The sequence below is a fragment of the Ranitomeya variabilis genome, chromosome 5, assembly GCF_051348905.1.
Source record: "Ranitomeya variabilis isolate aRanVar5 chromosome 5, aRanVar5.hap1, whole genome shotgun sequence".
Lineage (NCBI taxonomy): Eukaryota > Metazoa > Chordata > Amphibia > Anura > Dendrobatidae > Ranitomeya > Ranitomeya variabilis.
In genome coordinates, this window is record NC_135236.1 from 544,018,315 (window position 1) to 544,042,166 (window position 23,852).

The 23,852-nt window shown below is 44.5% G+C and overlaps 1 protein-coding gene across 3 annotated transcripts in view; it reads right to left on the reverse strand.

The window, feature by feature from the left end:
- LOC143776449 (E3 ubiquitin-protein ligase RNF14-like) overlaps positions 1-23,852 on the reverse strand; it is a 60,448-nt gene that overhangs the window by 9,613 nt on the left and 26,983 nt on the right. For all 3 annotated transcript variants that reach the window (XM_077265858.1, XM_077265860.1, XM_077265859.1), the window contains exon 2: positions 1,226-1,386. In XM_077265858.1, the coding sequence (XP_077121973.1) occupies positions 1,226-1,379 (154 nt within the window). In that variant the 5' untranslated portion in view covers positions 1,380-1,386. The remainder of the gene's footprint in view (positions 1-1,225; positions 1,387-23,852) is intronic.

Sequence of the window (23,852 nt, forward strand, 5' to 3'; positions counted from 1 at the left end):
TTGGACTGGTTGTTTCTAAGTAAATGACATCAGATATTGCATCTGACACGTGGAAGTCAAAGCCACACTTCAAATATCAAGAAGCTTGTCTGCAGGAGGTAAGCACAGAATAGGTTTGTGCTAGAGGAGGGAAATTGAGGCCTGCATGTGGCATGGTATTATGGGGGGCATTGAGGTAGTCATGGGGGAATTATGGCTATCATGGGGTTCACAATGTGGCAGCCATGGGGCACAATTTGTGGCTTTCATAGGAGTATAATGTGTAAAAGCAAGAAGCCTCGGATAGCAAACTTTACAGAGCTGTTTCACAGCTGGAAGAAACCTTCATGGTTGCATGAGCTAAATGGAAAAAATAGAAAAGTGAATAACTTCAATGAGAAAACCTGCACATCCTTGGATTTAAATGTTCTCTTTTGTTTGACTTTTTTGACCAGTCCTTTAGTAATCTAGTTTATAGTGATAATGATTGTTCATGGTACCAAAGTACCGTAATATATTTGGTATGTATTATATAAAATATTTTACAGATTTGCTGGGAAAATGCCTGCAAGTATATCCAAGTATCTGTTGTAAAATCCACAGTGGTCGATCTGCACAAAATCTTTCTATGAACTAGCGGCGACTAAAAGAACAAGCTTCCTAATAGAGTTTTCATGGTGGTCTTGGTGCATCCTGGCCCACTGTGATGTACCGCGACCAGTCGGAAAGTCCTGCCATGCTAAGTCCTGAGATCCATTTGCAACAACAGTGGTCCATACCAGCGCTGTGTGTTTCACACAGATTTATTTTCACCCTGCTAAGAGATGAGAAATCTCCAGTGGAAGTATTCACTTGTGAATTTTGCAGATCTAAAAGAAACTCAACTCTTCTTTACTCTGGATGTAAAGCCCCAAATATGTAAATAGGGGAATTCCTCAATAGAAAAAAGCAACTCAGGTGTTATTAGCATGAATATAAAAGCCTAGTGTGGTTGAAATTCTGACTGCCCTCTCTTCCCTTCTTCTCTCAGTGTTAATTGGTGGAATGGTTGGAGGAGGATTCACATCAGATGAGATTTTCTGGAATTTGTTAAAAGCAAAACTCTTCCTTTTTGAATAGAGTCACTGCTGCATACTGATTTGCGAAGTCTGATTATTTCTAACTGCTGACAATGCCAGAATAGCTACGCTCCCACGTTTCAATATTCATTTACATTGTTTTTAACTATTTGTACTTTTGTACTCACTTTTTATAGCTATTACAAATTCTGAAGGTAACTGTAGAAACAAGTGAATTTCCCCTCCTTTAGTAGCATCTTGTCTTTTAAATTCCTCCTTTGAAAAGATATTTGCAAGGGCTAAAAGTTCGTCCTCTTGTGCCTCTTGATCTTCTCTTGACATTGGTTATCTGTGACAGTCAAAAAAACAGGATTTATTTAAAAAAATATACCGTATATCTACTGTAACATTCAATTTAACCATTTTTTCATCACAGCAATTGCCTTCATGACACAACAATTTTTTTTCATATTCATGTAATGTTTTGTTTTAATTTGCAATATACTAGATATGTATAATGAACTTACCTGATACTGCCCTGTTGCAGTGCTGACAGCACAGGGACAGTGCTCCTTCCCATGCTGGCTACCAACCAGTGAACAGGGCTCTGGAAGGGAAGTGCTCTTTCCTCCTGCATGGCGGTGTGTTCACCACCCAGACCCAGCCAATACATTTTGTACGGTTACAGCTCATTCTGCTGGTTGGTGTGTCACTCAAATGATAAAGTAACAGCGCTCCATCCAGGTGTATAGTTCAAAGGAATAAGTTTATTTTGCCATATAGTAGCAACGTTTCGACCATATAGGTCTTTATCAAGCATATGATAAAGACCTATATGGTCGAAACGTTGCTACTATATGGCAAAATAAACTTATTCCTTTGAACTATACACCTGGATGGAGCGCTGTTACTTTATCATTTGAATCTCCGATGGTCCTGGAAGGTTCCCTGGACTTGGACGGGCGCCCCAGTTAGTGAGTGCTGTCAGCCTTCTGTTTTCTTCTTGGTTGGTGTGTCACTGTCACCAGCTAGTAGACCAGAGTCAGGATGGGTTTGGCGGTCAATGGGTATCATGATGCTCTATTTATATACTCATATAACTGCCCTTCCAGTGTCAGGTATGGTATTGCCATACTATCATGGTCCACTTATTAATAAATCAACCTTTGAGTGTGACCCATCTTTGCACCTTATTTATTCTTGTAATTTCTGTCTAGATTTGATCCTTGGGCTGTATGACTACTCTCTCTATCTAACATCAGCGCCTGACCTCCTAGACTTGAACGTGGCTTCCCTGGCTATTCAGCTGAAAGGGAATCTGTCAGTAGGATCAACCCTTTTAAGCTGTCTATATGGGCATGCAGGTCATAGGAAGCTGAATAAAATAATACCTGGATATCTGCGATCTGATGTCTCATTCTAGAGAAATCCATGTTTTTCTAATACGTAAATAACCTCTTCCGGGCTATGGGGAGGACGTTACCTGGAAGATAACTGGGTCTCCAGGGCTTGTTTTACATGAAATGGGAAGGTACTAGTGTGAGCCATGTAATTAACACAGAAAAGGAGAAATTAACTTTGTCTCCTTGCAAACACATTGTTTGCAGCTCTCTGAGCTCTGCTGTATTGCAACAATATTACAACCCTGCCTGCCTGTGAGATGGAAGCTGAAGCTGAGAGGAACCAGCAGATGTGTCAGGTAGTAATAATAATAATAATAATAATTTTTATTTCTATAGCGCCAACATATTCCGCAGCACTTTACAATTAAGCGGGGACATGTACAAACAATAAATTCGGTACGAGTTAAGACAATTTAAACAGTGACATTAGCAGTGAGGTCCCTGCTCGCAAGCTTACAATCTACAAGGAAATGGGGGGACACAATAGGTGAAAAGTGATAGTTATTTCAGGTCTGGCAATTATAATAAATAGGGATTTTCATATAAAGCTGCATGATCCGGTCATCAGCCCGTGTGTTTAAGTGCAAGTGGAACAGGGCAAAGTTAGTTTACTGAGTAGTTGATGTGGTAGGCTTGTTTGAAGAGATGGGTTTTCAAAGCGCGCTTGAATAGGTTGGGGCTAGGTATCAGTCTGATCGTCTGGGGAAGTGCATTCCAGAGAGCTGGCGCAACACGAGATAAGTCTTGGAGACGGAGGTGCGAGGTTCGGATTACAGGGGATGTTAGTCTTAGGTCATTTGTAGAACGGAGAGAAGAATTTATTTTGCAGTATACTCAAAACGTTTTGGTTCAACATGAACCTTCTTCAGTTACGTATACGGAATACATGTGATGAATGGGGCCGGAAGTCAGTGGGCCACACAAATTCTATGCTGGGGGACCACAGCCGAGGTATGCAGAGAGAAGTGCTTTAGGAGAGCGAGGTGTAGGCGTGCATGCCACCAGACGCGGAGTCCAACGCTAGTCTCTCTCTCCCCCAGCATAGAATTTGTGTGGCCCACTGACTTCCGGCCCCATTCATCACATGTATTCCGTATACGTAACTGAAGAAGGTTCATGTTGAACCAAAACATTTTGAGTATACTGCAAAATAAATTCTTCTGTTCCAGCATCCTAAGTTGAGTGCTAAGTTTTATGTTGATTAAGTATATGGCGTGGGAGCCTAACTATAGCACCACTTCGTAGCTGTGCTCACGGTGTTGTTTCACATTTGTAGAACGGAGGGCACGTGTAGGGTGATAGACAGAGATGAGAGAGGAGATATAAGGCGGTGCAGAACTGTGGAGAGCTTTGTGGGTGAGAGAGATGAGTTTATACTGGACTCTGTAGAGAATGGGTAGCCAGTGTAATGACTGGCACAAGATGGAGGCATCGGTGAAGCGGCTGGACAGAAATATGACTCTGGCTGCAGCATTCAAGATGGATTGGAGAGGAGAAAGTTTGGTAAGAGGGAGACCGATTAGAAGAGAGTTGCAGTAGTCCAGACGAGAATGAATAAGAGCGACAGTTAGAGTCTTAGCAGTTTCAACGGTGAGAAAAGGTCGGATTCTGGAGATGTTTTTAAGATGCAGGTGACAAGAGCGAGTGAGTGATCGGATATAGGGAGTAAAGGAAAGTTCAGTGTTGAATATGACCCCAAGACAGCGGGCATGCTGCTTGGGAGTTATGGTTGAACCCTCCAGGGTAATTTCGATGTTGGGTAGAGTGAGGTTAGTAGAAGGAAGAAACACAAGAAGTTCCGTTTTGGAGAGATTTAGTTTCAGGTAGAGGGAGGACATGATGTTAGAGACAGCAGACAGACAATCCTTGGTATTTTGAATTAGGGTAGGGGTGATGTCAGGGGAAGAAGTGTATAATCGGGTGTCATCAGCATAGAGATGATACTGGAACCCAAATCTGCTGATTGTTTGTCCAATAGGGGCAGTGTATAGAGAGAAGAGGAGGGGGCCTAGATAGCAAGGGGACGAGGAGAGGAAGAGGAGCCGGCAAAAGATACAGTGAAGGAGCGGTCAGAGAGGTAGGAGGAGAACCAGGAGAGGGCTGTGTCCTTGGGGCCTATAGAGCGGAGCATAGTGAGGAGGAGATGGTGATCCACCGTGTCAAATGCAGCAGAAAGATCCAGGAGAATCAGCAGAGAGCAATGACCTTTGGATTTAGCTGTTATTAGATCATTAGAGACTTTAGTGAGGGCAGTTTCAGTGGAGTGTAAAGAGCGGAAACCAGATTGTAAGGGGTCAAGAAGAGAGTTATCCGAGAGATAGCGGATTAGACGGGAGTGGACCAAGCATTGCAGGAGTTTAGAGATGAAGGAAAGGTTAGAGACAGGTCTGCAGTTAGCAGTGCAGTTCTGATCCAGGGATGGGTTTTTAAGTAAAGGGGTTATGATGGCATGTTTAAATGAGGAGGGAAGAATACCTGAAGAAAGAGAGAGGTTAAATATTTTTGTCTGGTGAGTGATGACCACTGGTGAGGGAGACTGCAGGATATGTGAAGGAATGGGGTCACTGTTGCAGGTTGTAGGCCGAGCAGAAGCGAGGAGCTTGGAAACTTCTTCTTCTGAAACAGGCTCAAAGATGTCTAGTGAGCTTGAGGTGTGGCAGGGAAGGGGATCCAGGCACTGAGGAGATTGCGCTGAGATATCCTGATGGATGTGGTTGATTTTTTCTAAGAAATAAGTGGCCAAATCCTCACCGCTGAGGTTGGTGATGGGGGCCTGTACTGTAGGTTTTAGGAGGGAGTTTAAGGTTTCAAAAAGTTGTTTTGGGTTGTTGGATAGTGAGGTGATGAGGGTGGTGAAGTAGGATTGTTTGGCTAGTTAAAGGGCAGAGTTATAGGTTATGAGCATGAACGTATAGTGGATGAAGTCTTCTGCTAAGAGAGATTTGAGCAACGCTGAAGAAAGCGTGTTTGCATAGTGTGCCAGGGCTGCCGTTGTCTGTGTCAGGTCTTTCTGCGTGTAGAAGGTGCTGCTTCATCTAGGGCATTCTTCAGTGTATTATTGAAGTGTGACAATGCTAAGTCTGGACAGGAGAGGGAGGAGATGGGGGCTAGAGATGTGTGGAGATTGTCTACAAGCTGCTGGGTATTAATGGCACATGTATTCCGGTAAGTGTGGTAAGTGGGGGTGTCCTGGGTGAGGAGACAATTCTTGACAGAGAAGGAAAGAAGGTTGTGGTCCGAGCGCGGGAGAGGGGAGTTAGTAAAGTCGTGCAGCGAGCCGGGACGGGAGAAAACCAGGTCCAGAGTATTCCCATCCTCATGTGTAGGAGAATTAGTAAACTGTGAGAGGCCAAATGAAGAAGTTAGAGAAAGAAGATGAGAGGCAGATTGGCAGAGGGGTTCATTGATGGGGATGTTAAAGTCTCCCATGAAGAGGACGGGGATGTCACAGGATAGAAAGTGAGTAAGCCAGGTGGCAAAGTGGTCTAGAAACTGGTGGGAGGAGCCTGGAGGGCGATAAACAACCGCCACTCACAAGGGGAAGGGCTTAAAGAGTCTGACGGCGTGGACTTCAAAGGAAGGAAATGTGAGTGAGGGAACCAGGGGGATAACCTGGAAAGCACATTGTGATGAAAAGAGCAAACCAACACCTCCACCCTGTCTGTTCTCAGGTCTGGTGGTATGTGAAAATTTCAGCCCACCAAACGAGAGAGCGGCAGCGGCGGTGGTGTCTGAATGCTGAATCCAGATTTCTGTAATAGCCAGAAGGTTAAAGGAATTAGAGAGGAAAAGATCGTGAATGTAAGTTGGTTTGTTACACACAGACCTGTTATGACCTGGTGGTTAAGAGGCCACACTGATATGACCTGGTGGCTAAAACGCAACATGGGACGAGCTCTGAGGAGGTGGTATCTCTACTGACCGCAATCCCTAATCCTAACAACAACACTAGTAATAGCCGTGGGATGTTCCTGACTCTCCCTAGACACCTCTTCACAGCCTAAGAATTAACTACCCCTAAAGAAGGAAATAGAAAGCTATCTTGCCTCAGAGAAAACCCCCAAAGGAAAGATAGCCCCCCACAAATATTGACTGTGAGTGAAGAGGGAAATGACATACACAGAAATGAAATCAGTTTTCAGCAAAGGAGGCCAATACTAAACTTGATAGACAGAGAGAAAAGGATACTGTGCGGTCAGTATTAAAAACTACAAAAATCCACGCAGAGTTTACAAAAATGAACTCCACACCGACTCACGGTGTGGAGGGGCAAATCTGCTACCCAGAGCTTCCAGCTAGCCTGAATATGACATAGTGACAAGCTGGACAAAAAGAGACATATTTGCAAAGCAATAAGTCCAAAGCAAATGGACAAACAAGAACTAGCAGAAACTTATCTTTTGCTGACAAGGACAGGCCATATGAGAAATCCAAGGAGAGAACAAAATCCAACTTTAGACATTGACAGCTGGCATGAACTAAAGCCCAGAGCAGGTTTAAATAACAAACCCAGGCAAGGCGATCAGTGATGGCAGCTGCTACAGCTAGCTAAAGGAGCAGCAGTTCCACTCGAAACCACCAGAGGGAGCCCAAGGGCAGATCTCACAAAAATACCATTAGCAACCACAGGAGGGAGCTCCAGAACGGAATTCACAACAGTACCCCCCCCCCCCCTTGAGGAGGGGTCACTGAACACTCACCAGAGCTCCCAGGCCGATCAGGACGAGCCAAATGGAAAGCACGAACCAAATCGGCTGCATGAACATCGGAGGCAACAACCCAAGAATTATCCTCCTGGCCATAACCCTTCCACTTGACCAGATACTGAAGCTTCCGTCTCGAAAAACGAGAATCCAAAATCTTCTCCACCACATATTCCAATTCCCCCTCAACCAACACAGGAGCAGGAGGATCAACGGAGGGAACCGTAGGTACCACATATCTCCGCAACAAGGATCTATGGAACACATTATGAATGGAAAAAGAAGCTGGAAGGGCCAAATGAAAAGACACCGGATTGATAATTTCAGAAATCTTATAAGGCCCAATAAAGCGAGGTTTGAACTTAGGGGAAGAAACCTTCATAGGAACATGACGAGAAGACAACCAGACCAAATCCCCCACACGAAGCCGGGGACCAACACACCGACGACGGTTAGCAAAACGTTGAGCCTTTTCCTGAGACAACGTCAAATTGTCCACCACATGAGTCCAAATTTGCTGCAACCTGTCCACCACAGAATCCACACCAGGACAGTCAGAAGGCTCAAGCTGCCCTGAAGAAAAACGAGGATGAAAACCAAAGTTACAAAAGAAAGGCGAAACCAAGGTAGCAGAACTAGCCCGATTATTAAGGGCAAACCCGGCCAACGGCAAAAAGGTCACCCAATCATCTTGATCCGCAGACACGAAGCATCTCAAATAGGTTTCCAAGGTCTGTTGGTTCGCTCCGTTTGGCCATTTGTCTGAGGATGGAATGCTGAAGAAAAAGACAAATCAATGCCCATTCTAGCACAAAAGGACCGCCAAAACCTAGAAACGAACTGGGAACCTCTGTCAGACACAATATTCTCCGGAATACCATGCAAATGAACCACATGCTGAAAAAATTATGGAACCAAATCAGAGGAGGAAGGCAACTTAGGCAACGGTACCAAATGGACCATCTTAGAAAACCGGTCACAAACCACCCAGATGACAGACATCTTCTGAGAAACAGGAAGATCAGAAATAAAATCCATGGAAATATGCGTCCAGGGCCTCTCAGGAATAGGCAAAGGCAAAAGCAACCCACTGGCACGGGAACAGCAAGGCTTAGCCCGAGCACAGGTCCCACAGGACTGCACAAACGAACGCACATCCCGCGACAAGGAAGGCCACCAAAAGGACCTAGCCACCAAATCTCTGGTACCGAAAATCCCAGGGTGACCAGCCAACACCGAACAATGAACCTCAGAAATTACCCTGCTAGTCCATCTATCAGGAACAAACAGTTTCCCCACTGGACAGCAGTCAGGTTTATCAGCCTGAAACTCCTGAAGTACCCGCCGCAAATCAGGGGAGATGGCAGAAAGAATCACCCCCTCCTTGAGAATCCCAGCCGGCTCAAGAACTCCCGGAGAATCAGGCAAAAAACTCCTAGAAAGGGCATCAGCCTTCACATTCTTAGATCCCGGAATATACGAGACCACTAAATCAAAACGGGAGAAAAACAGAGACCACCGAGCTTGTCTAGGATTCAACCGCTTAGCAGACTCGAGGTAAATCAAATTTTTATGATCAGTCAAGACCACCACGCGATGCTTGGCTCCCTCAAGCCAATGTCGCCACTCCTCAAATGCCCACTTCATAGCCAACAACTCCCGATTGCCGACATCATAATTACGCTCAGCAGGCGAAAACTTTCTGGAGAAGAAAGCACATGGTTTCATCAAAGAGCCATCAGAATTTCTCTGAGACAAAACGGCCCCTGCCCCAATCTCAGAAGCATCAACCTCAACCTGAAAAGGGAGAGAAACATCTGGCTGACACAACACAGGGGCAGAAGTAAAATGACGTTTAAGCTCCTGAAAGGCCTCAACAGCCGCAGAGGACCAATTCATCACATCAGCGCCTTTCTTCGTCAAATCGGTCAGAGTCTTTACCACACTAGAAAAATTAGCAATAAAGCGGCGATAAAAATTAGCAAAGCCCAAAAATTTTTGAAGGCTCTTTACAGATGTGGGTTGAGTCCAATCATGAATGGCCTGGACTTTAACAGGGTCCATTTCAATAGCCGAGGGAGAAAAAATGAAACCCAAAAAAGAAACTTTCTGAACTCCAAAGAGGCACTTAGACCCTTTCACAAACAACGCATTAGCACGAAGGACCTGAAATACCATCCTAACCTGCTTCACATGAGACTCCCAATCATCGGAAAAAACCAAAATATCATCCAAATACACAATCATGAATTTATCCAGATAATTCCGGAAGATATCATGCATAAAGAACTGAAATACCGATGGAGCATTAGAGAGCCCGAATGGCATCACAAGATATTCAAAATGGCCTTCGGGCGTATTAAATGCTGTTTTCCATCCATCACCTTGTTTAATACGTACGAGATTATACGCCCCTCGAAGGTCGATTTTAGTAAACCAACTGGCACCCTTAATCCGAGCAAACAAATCAGAAAGCAAAGGTAAAGGGTACTGGAATTTGACCGTGATCTTATTGAGAAGGCGATAATCTATACAGAGTCTCAAGGAACCATCCTTCTTGGCAACAAAAATAAATCCCGCTCCCAACGGTGACGAAGACGGGCGAATATGCTCCTTCTCCAAGGACTCCTTTACATAACTCCGCATGGCAGCATGCTCTGGCACAGACAGATTGAAAAGTCGGCCCTTAGGGAACATACAGCCAGGAATCAAATTAATGGCACAATCGCAGTCCCTATGAGGAGGCAGGGAACTGGACTTGGGCTCATCAAATATATCCTGGAAATCCGACAAAAACTCAGGAACTTCAGAAGAAGGGGACGAGGAAATGGACATCAAAGGAATATCACTATGTATCCCCTGACAACCCCAACCAGTTACAGACATAGATCTCCAATCCAGCACTGGATTATGTACCTGTAACCATGGAAAACCCAGCACAACAACATCATGCAAATTATGCAACACCAAAAAGCGAATATTTTCCTGATGTGCTGGAGCCATGTACATGGTCAACTGTGTCCAGTACTGGGGTTTATTCTTGGCCAATGGCGTAGCATCAATCCCCCTTAAGGGAATAGGGCTCCGCAAAGGCTCCAAGGAAAAACCACAGCGCTTGGCAAATTCTAAGTCCATTAAGTTCAGGGCAGCGCCAGAATCCACAAATGCCATAACGGAAAAGGACGACAATGAGCAAATCAGGGTAACAGACAAAAGAAATTTAGGCTGTACAGTACTAATGGTAACAGACCTAGGGACCCTCTTAGTACGCTTAGGGCAATCAGAAATAGCATGAGCAGAATCACCACAGTAAAAACACAGGCCATTCTGACGTCTGAATTTCTGCCTTTCTGCTCTAGTCAAAATCCTATCACATTGCATAGGCTCAGGACTCTGCTCAGAGGGCACTGCCATATGGTGCACAACCTTGCGCTCGCGCAGGCGCCGATCAATCTGAATGGCTAAAGACATTGACTCATTCAGACCAGCAGGCGTGGGAAACCCCACCATAACATCCTTAAGGGCTTCAGAAAGACCCTTTCTGAAAATCGCTGCCAGGGCATACTCATTCCATTTTGTGAGCACAGACCACTTTCTAAATTTCTGGCAGTATACTTCTGCTGCTTCCTGACCCTGACACAGAGCCAGCAAAGTTTTTTCTGCCTGATCCACAGAATTAGGCTCGTCATACAGCAATCCGAGCGCTTGAACAAATGTGTCAATATTGAGCAATGCAGGATTTCCTGGCTCAAGGGAGAATGCCCAGTCCTGCGGGTCGCCACGCAGCAAAGAAATAACAATCTTCACCTGCTGAATGGGGTCACCAGAGGAACGGGGTCTCAGAGCAAAAAACAATCTGCAATTATTTTTAAAGTTCAAGAATTTAGATCTATCCCCAGAAAATAAATCAGGAATAGGAATTCTAGGCTCTAATACCAGAGTCTGGACAACATAATCTTGGATACTCTGTACCCTTGCAGCGAGTTGATCCACGCGCAAGGACAGACCCTGAACCTCCATATCAGCACCAAAATCCTGAACCACCCAGAGATTAAGGGGAAAAAAAAGACAAAACAAGCTACAAAGGAAAAAAAATGACTCAGAACTTTCTTTTCCCTCTTTTGAGATGCATTTAACACATTGTGGGCCAGCTGTACTGTTATGACCTGGTGGTTAAGAGGCCACACTGATATGACCTGGTGGCTAAAACGCAACATGGGACGAGCTCTGAGGAGGTGGTATCTCTACTGACCGCAATCCCTAATCCTAACAACAACACTTTTAATAGCCGTGGGATGTTCCTGACTCTCCCTAGACACCTCTTCACAGCCTAAGAATTAACTACCCCTAAAGAAGGAAATAGAAAGCTATCTTGCCTCAGAGAAAACCCCCAAAGGAAATATAGCCCCCCACAAATATTGACTGTGAGTGAAGAGGGAAATGACATACACAGAAATGAAATCAGTTTTCAGCAAAGGAGGCCAATACTAAACTTGATAGACAGAGAGAAAAGGATACTGTGCGGTCAGTATTAAAAACTACAAAAATCCACGCAGAGTTTACAAAAATGAACTCCACACCGACTCACGGTGTGGAGGGGCAAATCTGCTTCCCAGAGCTTCCAGCTAGCCTGAATATGACATAGTGACAAGCTGGACAAAAAGAGACATATTTGCAAAGCAATAAGTCCAAAGCAAATGGACAAACAAGAACTAGCAGAAACTTATCTTTTGCTAACAAGGACAGGCCATATGAGAAATCCAAGGAGAGAACAAAATCCAACCTAAGACATTGACAGCTGGCATGAACTAAAGCCCAGAGCAGGTTTAAATAACAAACCCAGGCAAGGCGATCAGTGATGGCAGCTGCTACAGCTACCTAAAGGAGCAGCAGTTCCACTCGAAACCACCAGAGGGAGCCCAAGGGCAGAACTCACAAAAATACCATTAGCAACCACAGAGGGAGCTCCAGAACGGAATTCACAACACAGACCGTGCATTCCAGAAAGCACAGTGGAAAGCGATAGGAGAAGGCATGCACTGAATGTTAATAAGATTAGCCGGATTTCTATATGTAGCTGGAGGAGAGTAATGTATGCTGGTGGAGGGAGGCCCAGGGTTGGGGGAGATGTCTCCTGCAACTAGTAGAAGGAGAAAAAACAGAAAGAGCAGGTGGTGGGATGATTTGTATGAACGTTTTGAGTGCTGCATGGCGGTAGTGGCTGGTTTGGAGTGGGTAAGAAATGTCAGTAAAGCCTCAGAGTTATACATAGGAGAGGGGCGAAGGGAGGGGTGGATATAGAGAGAGTGCCCAGAATGTGTTAAAGGGCGTGCGAGTTGTGAGAAAGCAGAAGTAAAAACAAATAAGAAGGTATAATCAGACACAGCTCTGCAGTGAGATCAGGAGAGCAGAGAGCGGTCATTACATATCATAATGTAAACTCCCCCTCCTTATAAATCAAGGTCAGCAGGCAGAGTTATCATCCAGGCACCATCCTCCCCATAGTCTGGAAGAGGTCATTTACATAAAGTTATGTAAGAGGATTTATCCACATCAAGGCATCTGATATGAGGCATAAAGGGATCACTTTTTTCAGCAGTCCATAACCTGTGCCCATATCAATAGTTGAGATAGGTGGTGACAGATTACCTTTAAATAATATGAATTTCAGGCGTGTTGATACCGATTAATAGGGTTTTTTGTTTTAGATTTGTAACCAACAGCTTTTTCAATCAGGCATACTTTTTCCCTTTCTTAGTATTCTTAATTTTGTTTTTGTCCCACTAGGGAACTTGACTGAGGCCCTTGTTGATTCTGGTTCTACTGCTAATCTAGTTGATACTGAGTTGGCAAGAGATTTTGGTTTGCAATAATTGAAAGTATCACAAACTATTAGGCTATATGCAGATTGATTTTTTTGAGGAATCTTTTGAATAGTTTTTGGTTTCGCAAAGCAGTTTTGAAGAGTATACAGCTATAAATGTGGTGAGTGGTAAAATTACAGTTATGCATAAAAAATATACAGAAAGTCCTTAAGAAGGTATGGATGTCTCTACAGACTCCCTAGATCTGAAGATGAGGAGCAAGAACATGAGGAGAACAAAAGAAGAGTGTGAGGCATGATACATGACCCAACCCACCAATTCCCTTTCTTCACCTATGGATCTGCATGCCAATGGTATACCTCTGCATTTACAGATTTGGGATTGGAATATTAAACCAATTATTTATTATTATTATTATTATTATTATTAATAATAAACCATGTGGTAAAGAGAGGGGGCATGCTACAGCATACCACTAGACAGAATACTTGGGCCTACAGGCAAGGATATGCTCATTACCAGGAGTTAGAACAGTTTCTGACATGCCAGGACAGATGATCGGGGAGTAAACTACTATGAGGACCCCCCATCCACCTGTTAATAGCCTACCCGCCTACCCAGTGATGACCCAGAACACCACTCACCCATATAGGATGGAACGAGTTCATGGAGGGATAAAAAAGTAGAGTTACTGATGGATAGAGAGACTTGATGAAAGGATGGGAAGAAAGTTCTAACTGTCGGCAAAGTAAGATTTTTGTGTCTTACAGCAATGTTCTTCTCATTGTTTATCCTGTCCTAAGTCAGGTTTGCCCTTATTCCTCTCCACAAATTTCACTCCAGTTGACATGTCTGTAAATTAATGTGTGTTGTTCCCTGTTTGAGCTGACAAAGAGAGAAGAATTCCCAAAAGATAGTCTGAGAACGTTAAAAGAAGTAGATTAAATTGTATATAGATAGTAGATGAACACTTGTAGTACAGCCAAGAGTACGGTGCTGTAATGGGATTAGTGGAAAGGAGAAGAATATGATGATGTTCTGTGAGGAATATATGATTTACTGTATACCTATACAGTATATGCTCACTTGCTTGCAATTATTGAGTATTTTCATGTTTGTATAGAATGATATGCTGTTTCTCCTCTTGGGTTAATGTTTAATGTTACCGTGAGTACAGAAAAGATCAGAAAAAGAAATTGGAAAAGTAATAGACTTATATGCCCCACCCTCTTGTAAAGCTCTTTAGTCTAAACTTTCATGGAAATTTCATTAAGGTTTTATATACAGAAAAAAAAATAATTTTGTAGAGAATGCATGGAATGTGTGAAGAGAAAGCTGTTCTATTGCATTTTCCGAGTCTACATGAACTTACTAATTAGAATGATGGATGGACTGGCCAATAATTGTTTATGTTTGTATAATGTGTATGTTTTGATGTCAGTTCAAGTCTGTATGTGTTGCATATCCAAGTAGCTTGATATGCAACATATACACGAAAGGTTAAGAGGATTTGTGATATATAAGGAATAGTGATGAGTGAATATACTCGTTACTCGAGATTTCCCGAGCACGCTCGGGTGTCCTCCGAGTATTTTTTAGTGCTCGGAGATTTAGTTTTCTTGCCGAAGCTGAATGATTTACATCTGTTAACCAGCATAAGCACATGTGGGGGTTGCCTGGTTGCTAGGGAATCCCCATATGTACTTATGTTGGCTAACAAATGTAAATCATTCAGCTGCGGTGCTAAAAACTAAAACCCTAAAACCCTGAGCACTAAGTAATACTCGGAGGACACTGAGTGCTCAGGAAATCTCGAGTAACGAGTATATTCGCTCATCACTAATAAGGAAGTAACATGTTAGACCAAAAGCGAGGCACAGCGAGGACGACACATTACACAAAACAGCCCTTTATGCTTCTCATCTGAAACAGGCAATCACACATTACCCTCATTAAGAGAAGATGAAAAAGTTTTCTTGTTCATTTTTTTAAGTTACTTGAAGTGAATTAGATTTTGTTTTCAGATATAACTGGTTAAGGATCTAAAAAGTAAAGATTCTATTTGCTGCTGTTGTTTTCAGAAACAAAGTAGCAGATATAGTCCAAGATTAAAGGACTCTAGTACTAGCACAAACAGGATTAAAAAACAGAGGATGAAGAGATGTGATTTCTAACATTATATGGATAAACAAGAAGATCTAGTTTTGCATCATTGACTATAGCAAATCCTTCGACTGTGTTGATCACCAGAAATGTTTACCGTATTTTTCGCTTTGTAAGACGCTCCGGATTATAAGACGCACCCCAAATTTTGAGGAGAAAAATAGGAAAAAACTTTTTTTAATAAATTGAGGGGGCTTCTTATAATCCATGCGTCTTATTGCTTACCAGGGGTTGTGGCTGCGGTGGATCAGGGTCCCAGGGTCGTTGCTGGAGGCAGGAGTGGAGCATTGCTGCAGGCTGGGATGATGGGGTCTGCAGGGGGGCTTCGGTGCTGCATGGGGGCTGCTGTGCTGCAGGCTGGGATGAGGGGTGCTGCAGGGGGCTCTGGTGCTGCAGGGGGCTCTGGTGCTGCAGGGGGCTCTGGTGCTGCAGGGGGCTCTGGTGCTGCAGGGGGCTGTGGTGCTACAGGGGGCTGTGGTGCTGCAGGGCTGTCTCCAGGGCTGTCTCCGGTGCTGCGGGGGGCTCTGGCAACATTTTGTGAAAGACCAGAGCCCCCAGCAGTTCGTCCATGCGTTCCTGTATGACTGACTCCGGGAAAATGGCCGCCGGAATCTCGAGAGATGAGATCTCAGTGCTGAAATCTCATCTCCCGAGATTCCGGCGGCCATTTTCCAGGAGTTAGTCATACTAGAACGCATGGACGAACTGCCGGGGGGCTCTGGTCTTTCACAAAATGTCGCCAGAGCCCCCCGCAGCACCGGAGCCTCCAGCATCACCCGGGGCAGCAGCGGACAACCCCGGCAGTGGCGGCGGGTGACAGCGGCGGCGGGCGACAGCGGCGGCGGGCGGTAGCAGCGGCGGACACCCCCTCATCCCAGCCTGTAATGGTAAGCGGTATATCCGCTTTGTTAGACGCACCCACATTTCCCCCCCAAATTTGGGGGAAATAAAGTGCGTCTTACAAAGCGTAAAATACGGTAAATACCACGAAGAATAAATATAGGTATGACGAACCATCTGATCAGCCTCATTAGGAACCTTTATATCTACCAACATGCAACATTCTGAAGAAACCACAGCAACGCGGCATGGTACAAAGTAGAGAGATGCGTCAGACAATGCTGCATCCCATCACCATTTCTCTTCAATTTATATGCAAAGGGGTCATTCCATGTCAAATTATCTAAATCGTAATTTTTTTTACGCGATAACTTTGGATTTTTTTTTTTAAGTGCTACTTTAGTGAGTTAAAAAAGTTTTGCATTTTTATCTTTACTAGTTTATTTTTTATAGATTTATAAAGTTCTAAAAGTGTGAATTTTGGGCTTGAATGATGTTACTTTTTTATCATATCTCGAGTTACAAATAAGATAAGGAGATGGAGAGGAACCATTTTGTTTAGAACAGTGCAGGCTTTAATTTGGTATGTCACAAGATTATGTTTGTTGATATTTTGTTTTTGAGGAGTCAAATTCAAACTTTTGATTCACAATTTTGAAAAAACAATATGTTATAAAATTTTCAAAAAAGGCATATGTGTTACTTGAGTTCTTGGTTACATTTGAACAAGGATTGGCTCTCCTTTGGATGATATTTTTAAGTGTGATTTTCTAAATTTAGTCTCATCCTAATCATATGTTTAATACTATAGTAAAAGAAGTAATATCAAATATTTAAATATATACATGTATCAATTTTTTTTTATTATGACACTAGACATGTCCTTTTCTCAAGCTTTTAAACAGAATGTAGGAGTTAAATCATCAAGTTTTAAAATAAAACAAAATTAACTAGTCTGATAAATTAATAGAAAGTCGTTAAACTGAGCGTTTATCATCAATTTGTTCCTTCTACTGGGCGAGATTTAATCTCGTCCATAAACTCTTACTAACAATGGCCATTTCCTTTTGTGTCAAAGAGTATGTCTAGCAGTTATAGGGTTTGACTGTATATCTCATAATAAATATGGTTTACTTGATTACAGAAAGGATTGAGATGGACCAGAGAGTTCAGAAAAGTAACTTCTAATTCTTCATTAGCATAATCTTTGGAGCGTACAATAGCCAGCTACCAGTGCTGATCATATTCATAGGTCACATAACTACTTATGTAAAGGCACAGATGATTGGCCTCGGGGAGACCAAAACATCCAACACCGCGGAGACACCATCACGTGTTTCTCAACGCAGTGATCCAGAACACTGCCCCCATCCCTTATGGGAAATATGCAAATGCATGTAGCATAGCTGCGGAGACACCATCACGTGTTTCTCAACGCAAGCAGTGAATAGCCAGGCCTTTCCCCAGGAAGGAACAACCACGGGAAGGGCAGCATCCAATAAAGGAAAACATCCAATACAGGAAAACCACCTATGCCAAACATGGTATCCATCCACAGACAGCTGTTTCGGGGTGTTTGCTGTTATGACCCCAATGGCGAGGGTCTCAGAGGAACGTGGAAGTCTGCAGAATACAAAAATCCAGCTCATAGGGCAGTGGTAACTGGGTTGACCATATATCTACTCCTAACGCCAACACTAGAAGTAGCCGGGGATCATTCCTACGTTGATTCTAGATGACACGCGCCAGCCGGAGAATCTAGCTACCCCTAGTAGAGGAAAACAAAAGACCTTTCTTGCCTCCAGAGAAGGGGACCCCAAAGCTGGATAGAAGCCCCCCACAAATAATGACGGTGAGGTAAGAGGAAATGACAAACACAGAAATGAACCAGGTTTAGCACAGAGAGGCCCGCTTACTGATAGCAGAATAAAGAAAGGTAACTTATATGGTCAACAAAAACCCTATCAAAATCCACACTGGAAATTCAAGAACCCCCGAACCGTCTAACGGTCCGGGGGGAGAACACCAGCCCCCTCGAGCTTCCAGCAAAGGTCAGGATATAGATTTGGAACAAGCTGGACAAAAATACAAAACCAAAACAAATAGCAAAAAGCAAAAGGCAGACTTAGCTGAAAACTGGAACCAGGATCAGTAGACAAGAGCACAGCAGACTAGCTCTGATAACTACGTTGCCAGGCATTGAACTGAAGGTCCAGGGAGCTTAAATAGCAACACCCCTAACTAACGACCCAGGTGCGGATAAAAGGAATGACAGAAAAACCAGAGTCAAAAAACTAGTAACCACTAGAGGGAGCAAAAAGCAAATTCACAACAGTACCCCCCCCCCTTAGTGAGGGGTCACCGAACCCTCACCACGACCACCAGGGCGATCAGGATGAGCGGCATGAAAGGCACGAACTAAATCGGCCGCATGAACATCAGAGGCGACCACCCAGGAATTATCCTCCTGACCATAGCCCTTCCACTTGACCAGGTACTGAAGCCTCCGCCTGGAGAGGCGAGAATCCAAGATCTTCTCCACCACGTACTCCAACTCGCCCTCAACCAACACCGGAGCAGGAGGCTCAGCAGAAGGAACTACAGGCACAATGTACCGCCGCAACAAGGACCTATGAAATACATTGTGAATAGCAAACGACACAGGAAGATCCAGACGAAAAGATACAGGATTAAGGATTTCCAATATCTTGTAAGGTCCAATAAAACGAGGTTTAAATTTGGGAGAGGAGACCTTCATAGGAACAAAGCGGGAAGAAAGCCACACCAAATCCCCAACGCGTAGTCGGGGACCCACACCGCGGCGGCGGTTGGCAAAGCGCTGAGCCTTCTCCTGTGACAACTTCAAGTTGTCCACCACATGATTCCAGATCTGCTGCAACCTATCCACCACAGAATCCACCCCAGGACAGTCAGAAGGCTCCACATGACCCGAAGAAAAGCGAGGATGGAAACCAGAGTTGCAGAAAAAAGGCGAAACCAAGGTGGCGGAACTAGCCCGATTATTAAGGGCAAACTCAGCCAACGGCAAGAATGTCACCCAATCGTCCTGATCAGCAGAGACAAAACACCTCAAATAAGCCTCCAAAGTCTGATTGGTTCGCTCCGTCTGTCCATTAGTCTGAGGATGGAAAGCAGACGAAAACGACAAATCAATGCCCATCCTACTACAAAAGGATCGCCAGAACCTGGAAACGAACTGGGATCCTCTGTCTGACACAATATTCTCAGGGATGCCGTGCAAACGAACCACGTTCTGGAAAAACACAGGAACCAGATCGGAAGAGGAAGGCAGCTTAGGTAAAGGAACCAAATGGACCATCTTGGAGAAGCGATCACATATCACCCAGATAACGGACATGCCCTGAGATAGCGGAAGATCAGAAATGAAATCCATGGAGATATGTGTCCAAGGTCTCTTCGGGACAGGCAAGGGCAAGAGCAAACCGCTGGCACGAGAACAGCAAGGCTTAGCTCGAGCACAAGTCCCACAGGACTGCACAAATGACCGCACATCCCTTGACAAGGAAGGCCACCAAAAGGACCTGGCCACCAGATCTCTGGTGCCAAAAATTTCCGGGTGACCTGCCAACACCGAGGAATGAACCTCGGAAATGACTCTGCTGGTCCACTTATCCGGGACAAACAGTCTGTCAGGTGGACAAGACTCAGGCCTATCAGCCTGAAATCTCTGCAACACACGTCGCAGATCCGGAGAAATAGCTGACAAGATAACTCCATCTTTAAGAATACCAACAGGATCAGCGACTCCAGGAGCATCAGGCACAAAGCTCCTAGAAAGAGCATCGGCCTTCACATTCTTTGAACCTGGTAAATACGAGACAACAAAATCAAAGCGGGAGAAAAACAATGACCAGCGGGCCTGTCTCGGATTAAGGTGTTTAGCAGACTCGAGATACATCAGATTTTTGTGATCAGTCAAGACCACCACACGATGCTTAGCACCCTCGAGCCAATGACGCCACTCCTCAAATGCCCATTTCATGGCCAACAACTCCCGATTGCCCACATCATAATTTCGCTCGGCAGGCGAAAACTTCCTAGAGAAAAAGGCACAAGGTTTCATAACAGAGCAACCAGGGCCTCTCTGCGACAAAACGGCCCCTGCCCCAATCTCCGAAGCATCCACCTCAACCTGAAAGGGAAGTGAGACGTCAGGCTGGCACAAAACAGGCGCCGAAGTAAACCGGCGTTTCAACTCCTGGAAAGCCTCCACGGCAGCAGGAGCCCAGTTAGCTACATCGGAGCCCTTCTTGGTCATATCCGTCAAAGGTTTCACAATGCTAGAAAAATTAGCGATAAAACGACGGTAGAAGTTAGCGAAGCCCAAGAACTTCTGAAGACTCTTAACTGACGAGGGCTGAGTCCAATCAAGAATAGCTCGGACCTTGACTGGGTCCATCTCCACAGCAGAAGGGGAAAAAATGAACCCCAAAAAGGGAACCTTCTGTACACCAAAGAGACACTTTGAGCCCTTGACAAACAAAGAATTTTCACGCAAAATTTTAAAGACCAACCTGACCTGCTCCACATGCGAATCCCAATTATCAGAAAAAACCAAAATATCATCCAGATAAACAATCAAAAATTTATCCAGATACTTCCGGAAAATGTCATGCATAAAGGACTGAAAAACTGAAGGCGCATTGGAGAGCCCAAAAGGCATCACCAAGTACTCAAAATGACCTTCGGGCGTATTGAATGCGGTTTTCCATTCATCACCTTGCTTAATGCGCACAAGGTTGTACGCACCACGAAGGTCTATCTTGGTGAACCACTTGGCACCCTTAATCCGGGCAAACAAGTCAGACAACAGCGGTAAAGGATACTGAAATTTGACAGTGATCTTATTTAAAAGCCGATAATCAATACAAGGTCTCAAAGATCCGTCCTTTTTTGCCACAAAAAAGAATCCCGCACCAAGAGGGGAAGAAGACGGACGAATATGTCCTTTTTCCAGAGACTCCTTGATATATGAACACATAGCGGTATGTTCAGGTACCGACAGATTAAACAGTCTTCCCTTAGGAAATTTACTGCCTGGGATCAAATCTATAGCACAGTCACAGTCCCTATGAGGAGGCAGTGCACTGGACTCAGACTCACTGAAGACATCCTGATAATCAGACAAATACTCCGGAACTTCCGAAGGCGTAGAAGAAGCAATAGACACAGGCAGGGAATCCTCATGAATACCACGACAGCCCCAACTTGAGACTGACATAGCCTTCCAGTCCAGGACTGGATTATGGGTCTGTAACCATGGCAGCCCTAAAACGACCAAATCATGCATTTTATGTAAAACCAGGAAACGTATCACCTCGCGGTGTTCAGGAGTCATGCACATGGTAACCTGAGTCCAATACTGCGGTTTATTTGCTGCCAATGGTGTAGCATCAATACCCCTAAGAGGAATAGGATTTTCTAATGGTTCAAGAGTAAATCCACAGCGCTTAGCAAATGAGAGATCCATGAGACTCAGGGCAGCACCTGAATCTACAAACGCCATGACAGGATAAGATGACAGTGAGCAAATCAAAGTTACAGACAGAATAAATTTAGGTTGCAAATTACCAACGGTGACAGGACTAACAACCTTAGCTATACGTTTAGAGCATGCTGAGATAACATGTGTAGAATCACCACAGTAGTAGCACAAGCCATTCCGGCGTCTATGAATTTTCCGCTCATTTCTAGTCAGGATTCTATCACATTGCATTAAATCAGGTGTCTGTTCAGACAACACCATGAGGGAATTTGCGGTTTTTCTATCACATTGCACCGAATTAGGTGTCTGTTCAGACAACACCATGAGGGAATTTGCGGTTTTGCGCTCCCGCAACCGCCGGTCAATTTGAATAGCCAGTGCCATAGTATCATTCAGACCTGTGGGAATGGGAAAACCCACCATAACATTCTTAATGGCTTCAGAAAGGCCATTTCTAAAATTAGCGGCCAGTGCACACTCGTTCCAATGTGTCAGCACGGACCATTTCCGAAATTTTTGGCAATACACTTCAGCCTCGTCCTGCCCCTGAGACATAGACAGCAAGGCCTTTTCTGCCTGAATCTCAAGATTGGGTTCCTCATAAAGTAAACCGAGCGCCAGAAAAAACGCCTCAAGATCAGCCAATGCCGGATCTCCTGGCGCCAGCGAAAAAGCCCAATCCTGAGGGTCGCCCCGTAAGAACGAAATAACAATTTTTACTTGCTGAGCAGAATCTCCTGATGAACAGGGTCTCAGGGACAAAAACAATTTACAATTATTCACGAAATTCCTAAACTTAAACCTGTCTCCGGAAAACAGTTCAGGAATCGGTATTTTAGGTTCTGACCTAGGATTTCTGATAACATAGTCTTGTATGCCCTGCACACGAGTAGCCAGCTGGTCCACACTTGTAATCAAGGTCTGGACATTCATGTCTGCAGCAAGCATAGCCACTCTGAGGTAAAGGGGAAGGAGAAAAAAAAAAAAACTCAGAATCTTCTTTCTTATAATCCCTCTTCTGCAATGCATTAAACATTTAATACTGGCCTGGCAAACTGTTATGACCCCAATGGCGAGGGTCTCAGAGGAACGTGGAAGTCTGCAGAATACAAAAATCCAGCTCATAGGGCAGTGGTAACTGGGTTGACCATATATCTACTCCTAACGCCAACACTAGAAGTAGCCGGGGATCATTCCTACGTTGATTCTAGATGACACGCGCCAGCCGGAGAATCTAGCTACCCCTAGTAGAGGAAAACAAAAGACCTTTCTTGCCTCCAGAGAAGGGGACCCCAAAGCTGGATAGAAGCCCCCCACAAATAATGACGGTGAGGTAAGAGGAAATGACAAACACAGAAATGAACCAGGTTTAGCACAGAGAGGCCCGCTTACTGATAGCAGAATAAAGAAAGGTAACTTATAACAAAAGGTAACGGTCAACAAAAACCCTATCAAAATCCACACTGGAAATTCAAGAAACCCCGAACCGTCTAACGGTCCGGGGGGAGAACACCAGCCCCCTCGAGCTTCCAGCAAAGGTCAGGATATAGATTTGGAACAAGCTGGACAAAAATACAAAACCAAAACAAATAGCAAAAAGCAAAAGGCAGACTTAGCTGAAAACTGGAACCAGGATCAGTAGACAAGAGCACAGCAGACTAGCTCTGATAACTACGTTGCCAGGCATTGAACTGAAGGTCCAGGGAGCTTAAATAGCAACACCCCTAACTAACGACCCAGGTGCGGATAAAAGGAATGACAGAAAAACCAGAGTCAAAAAACTAGTAACCACTAGAGGGAGCAAAAAGCAAATTCACAACAGTTTGCCCCTCATCAGTGTGGAGTAGGAATCTGGCTATTAGGAGCCGTGCCTAGTAAAAGGCTGTAAAGGCACAGATGATTGGCCTCGGGGAGACCAAAACATCCAACACTGCGGAGACACCATCACGTGTTTCTCAACGCAGTGATCCAGAACACTGCCCCCATCCCTTATGGGAAATATGCAAATGCATGTAGGATAGCTGCGGAGACACCGTCACGTGGTTGTTCCTTCCCGGGGAAAGGCCTGGCTATTCACTGCTTGCGTTGAGAAACACGTGATGGTGTCTATTCCCATAAAAGATGGGGGCAGTGTTCTGGATCACTGCGTTGAGAAACACGTGATGGTGTCTCCACAGTGTTGGATGTTTTGGTCTCCCCGAGGCCAATCATCTGTGCCTTTACAGCCTTTTACTAGGCACTGCTCCTAATAGCCAGATTCCTACTCCACACTGATGAGGGGCAAACACCCCGAAACAGCTGTCTGTGGATGGATACCATGCTTGGCATAGGTGGTTTTCCTTTATTGGATGCTG